The 4,937-nt window shown below is 40.7% G+C and overlaps 1 protein-coding gene across 6 annotated transcripts in view; it reads left to right on the forward strand.

Moving 5' to 3' along the window:
* LOC107689332 (translation initiation factor IF-2-like) overlaps window positions 1-2,728 on the forward strand; it is a 35,847-nt gene extending 33,119 nt beyond the window's left edge. For all 6 annotated transcript variants that reach the window (XM_016487283.1, XM_016487281.1, XM_016487285.1 and 3 more), the window contains 3 exons: window positions 430-546; window positions 1,051-1,098; window positions 2,347-2,728. In XM_016487283.1, the coding sequence (XP_016342769.1) occupies window positions 430-546; window positions 1,051-1,098; window positions 2,347-2,408 (227 nt within the window). In that variant the 3' untranslated portion in view covers window positions 2,409-2,728. The remainder of the gene's footprint in view (window positions 1-429; window positions 547-1,050; window positions 1,099-2,346) is intronic.
* The last annotated feature ends 2,209 nt before the right edge of the window (window positions 2,729-4,937 follow it).

Consider the following 4,937-nt stretch of genomic DNA (forward strand, 5'->3'; position numbering starts at 1 on the left):
AACCACCCAGAACTCCCCAACAACTCCCTAGCAACCACCCAGAACTCCCCAACAACTCCCTCGCAACCACCCAGAACAGAACTCCCCAGTAACTCCCTAGTAACCACCCAGAACTCCCCAACAACTCCCTAGCAACCACCCAGAACAGAACTCCCCAACAACTCCCTGGCAACCGCCCAGAACTCCCCAACAACTCCCTGGTAACCACCCAGAACTCCCCAGCAACTCCCTGGTAACCGCCCAGAACTTCCCAACAACTCCCTAGTAACCACCCAGAACTCCCCAGCAACTCCCTAGTAACCACCCAGAACTCCCTAACAACTCCCTAGCAACCACACAGAACACTCGCGTAACCATACAGCCACATAGTGACACGACTGTGAATACCTGCTTTGACTTGTTGACTTGGTGTGGGTGGTTCTGTTGCAGACAGCGGATCTGGTACGGTTGTTGGTGTTGTTTGTGGGATTGCAGTAGCAGCTGTTGGTGCCATAATCGGATACTTCACCTATCAGAAGAAGAAACTGTGCTTCAAGGTTCAGAGAGGTCTGTGGCTCCGCTCATGCTCTAGAAGACATTCAGATATGAATCAGTAAAACACTGTCATAGTTACATGTGCTGACACATGATTTATAAATATGAAATCTAAAACACTTACAGTCTAAAACACAACAGGCAAATTGTGTAGTTTCTGCACCATCAAATGTGTTTTTCTACTTGGTCTCAACATAACATTTGCTCAACCAATGATGTGGAGTTTGGAGCAGGTGAAATTGTTGAGGAAACCTGTTTGAAAACAGTCATACTGTATGTTCATGCATCATGCACTCTGAATGAAATCATTATCTTTGTAATTTTGTTTGGTGCTACTAGTGGCTAGTGCAACTTATAAGATCCAAGTGAAAGATATAACACCAACATGTCAGAAAAAAAAAAGATTATAAAAAACAAAACAAAACAGATAAATTCACCAAATAAAACCAAGTAAAAGTCACAGATAAAGCAGCTAGTATGGTAACTGTTGAATGAGAACATATGCTTTCTCTTCAGGTGACCCAGAGAGCGCCAAAGAAGAGAACGGCACGCAGAGCCATGAGGGTGAGCCATTCACTGCTCATTTTCACCTTTAAATCATGGTTTTCACTTATATTTATGTGTTTGTATGGCACTGGATAGGGCCATAAACAGGCGTTTCTCAGCTGGTTGGTCTCAGATCTGCTCAGCAGGGAGAAACGGTGATGAAAGCAAATAATAAAATACAACTAATTCTGCAGAATTTGGACACCAAAACTGACTTACAAATTCTTAGAAGGGAGAAATTACATTCTATTGTATTCATTCTTAGAAGCGAAACACTGTCCATATATTTTGCTGCTGATGTCAGAACCCTCTAACGACTACCCATCAACCACCCAGAACACCTTACCTAGCAACACCCTAGTAACCACTCAGAACCTCCAACAACTACCTAGCAACCACCCAGAACCCCTTAACGATTACCTAGCAACACCCTAGTAACCACTAAGAACCCCCAACAACTACCTAGCATCCACCCAGAACCTCATAACGATTACCAAGCAACATCCTAGTAACCACACAGAACCTCCGACAACTACCTAGCAACCACCCAGAACCCCTTAACAATTACCTAGCAACACCCTAGTAACCACTAAGAACCCCCAACAACTACCTAGCATCCACCCAGAACCTCATAACGATTACCAAGCAACATCCTAGTAACCACACAGAACCTCCGACAACTACCTAGCAACCACCCAGAACCCCTTAATGATTACCTAGCAATGCCTTAGGAACCACTCAGAACCTCCAACAACTACCTTGCAACCACCCAGAACCCCCTAATCTATCTAGCAAACACAAAATAACCCATTAGCAACTACCTAGCAACCAACCAGAACCCCTTGACAACTATTTAGTAATCACCCAAAACCCTGTAATGACTACCTTGCAGCCACCTAGAAACACCCCCCCAACAACTACGTAAAAACCACGCAGAACCCTCTAACGACTACCTAGCAACACCTTAGTAACCACTCAGTAACCTTCCCATCTCTTTTGCTGTTGACGTCAAAGTATGTGTCTAAAAAACAAGGCCTGTTCAGTTCATGATAATATTAACAGAATTCAGTGCTTGATTATAAAGACATCTTGTTTATTTTTATGCAATGAATAAACAATTCCAGTACTGTGCTGGTCAACATGTGATGTCCAGCCGTGTCCTGAAGGGAAACCAGGAGCACTGTCATAAACTACAGTCACGTGATACTGATGTGAACGGCTTACTGTATTTTTGACATGGATGTTTATTTGATTTTTCATATGCAGTTTTAAGCACCCTCCTGAAGTCATCTGAACACGCCTCTGCAGCCGGCAATGAACTGGCATGAAGCTACTGAGAACTGCTTGGCATTGGAGAAGGACGTTGTAACTACTCACCTCTTGAGAACCGGGATGAACTTCACAAACACATTCACAGTACAGAAAGTCAGCACAAATATTATTTCTACACTCACTTTGAGTTCCTGACGCACATTAAGGCCTTTTTCATAACATCTCATCTTCCTACCGCTTCGACTACAGTTCTAAACTAGCACATAGGACTGTTAATAACAAATGTTTTGAATGTAATTTCACATCGTTTGAGTGGGACGGGATGTGTGCGTGTATGCACGTGTAATTCGACAGCCTTTCGGGAGAGGCATTTCATTTTGTTACTTTAGAAAACACAGAACCTCTTAACGATTACCTAGCAACACCCTAGTAACCACTAAGAACCCCCAACAACTACCTAGCATCCACCCAGAACCTCATAACGATTACCAAGCAACATCCTAGTAACCACACAGAACCTCCGACAACTACCTAGCAACCACCCAGAACCCCTTAATGATTACCTAGCAATGCCTTAGGAACCACTCAGAACCTCCAACAACTACCTTGCAACCACCCAGAACCCCCTAATCTATCTAGCAAACACAAAATAACCCATTAGCAACTACCTAGCAACCAACCAGAACCCCTTGACAACTATTTAGTAATCACCCAAAACCCTGTAATGACTACCTTGCAGCCACCTAGAAACACACCCCTAACAACTACGTAAAAAACACTCAAAACCCTCTAATGACTACCTAGCAACACCCTAGTAACCACTCAGAACCTCCAACAACTACCTAGCAACCAACCAGAACCCCTTGACAACTATTTAGTAATCACCCAAAACCCTGTAATGACTACCTTGCAGCCACCTAGAAACACCCCCCCAACAACTACGTAAAAACCACGCAGAACCCTCTAACGACTACCTAGCAACACCTTAGTAACCACTCAGTAACCTTCCCATCTCTTTTGCTGTTGACGTCAAAGTATGTGTCTAAAAAACAAGGCCTGTTCAGTTCATGATAATATTAACAGAATTCAGTGCTTGATTATAAAGACATCTTGTTTATTTTTATGCAATGAATAAACAATTCCAGTACTGTGCTGGTCAACATGTGATGTCCAGCCGTGTCCTGAAGGGAAACCAGGAGCACTGTCATAAACTACAGTCACGTGATACTGATGTGAACGGCTTACTGTATTTTTGACATGGATGTTTATTTGATTTTTCATATGCAGTTTTAAGCACCCTCCTGAAGTCATCTGAACACGCCTCTGCAGCCGGCAATGAACTGGCATGAAGCTACTGAGAACTGCTTGGCATTGGAGAAGGACGTTGTAACTACTCACCTCTTGAGAACCGGGATGAACTTCACAAACACATTCACAGTACAGAAAGTCAGCACAAATATTATTTCTACACTCACTTTGAGTTCCTGACGCACATTAAGGCCTTTTTCATAACATCTCATCTTCCTACCGCTTCGACTACAGTTCTAAACTAGCACATAGGACTGTTAATAACAAATGTTTTGAATGTAATTTCACATCGTTTGAGTGGGACGGGATGTGTGCGTGTATGCACGTGTAATTCGACAGCCTTTCGGGAGAGGCATTTCATTTTGTTACTTTAGAAAGTATCGTTTGGTTTCATTTCTGTGTCGTTAATCGCATTTTTGTTTGATGTCAAATTGTTGCCTCTGATTCATAAAAAAAGCAAATCTCACAATGTGGAATGATTCAAATTGTATTGTCTGACCAAATAGAATTCTTAGGACTTTTTCGTTCTATTTTGTTTTTGTTTTTTCAATTCTGTAAATAATTGTTGCGTTTGAATAAAGGGTGGCTACATTTAAATGACAATGTACACATTTAATAATGCAACGACACAAACACAGAACTGCAAATACATGAAACATGCTAGCAACATGCTAATCATGCTAGAAACATGCTAGAAACATGTTATCAACATGCTAATCATGCTAGAAACATGTTATCAACATGCTAATCATGATAGTCACATGTTAACAACATCATGCTAGAAAAATGATAGCAACATGCTAATAACATTAGAAACATGTTAACAACATGTTAATCATGGTAGCAACATGTTAGTAACATGCTAATTATGGTAAACCACATTCTAGCAAACATGCTAATCATGCTAGAAACTTGTTAACAACATGCTAATCATGTTAGAATCATGATTAGCTAAATGCTAACCATGCTAGCAACACGTTAATCATGTTAGAAACATGCTAGCAACATGCTAATCCTCCTAAGACCATGCTAATCATGCTAGAAACATGCTATCAACATCTATCTATTCTATCGATCTAAATTTTCAAACTTCAAGCTTTTACAACTGCTTTAAACTTTCAGGCTATGCTTTCTCAAGCCAACCTAAAGTTTGTCTTAACTTTTTTTATAGTTTTAGCTATATATAATCAAACAATATAATATATATTAAATATAAATGTATATAAACATATAATAATGTTACTAATAGTACTAATAATAGTAACAATAATTTACAT

This window comes from Sinocyclocheilus anshuiensis, unplaced genomic scaffold (assembly GCF_001515605.1).
Source record: "Sinocyclocheilus anshuiensis isolate Anshui unplaced genomic scaffold, SAMN03320099.WGS_v1.1 scaffold1335, whole genome shotgun sequence".
Lineage (NCBI taxonomy): Eukaryota > Metazoa > Chordata > Actinopteri > Cypriniformes > Cyprinidae > Sinocyclocheilus > Sinocyclocheilus anshuiensis.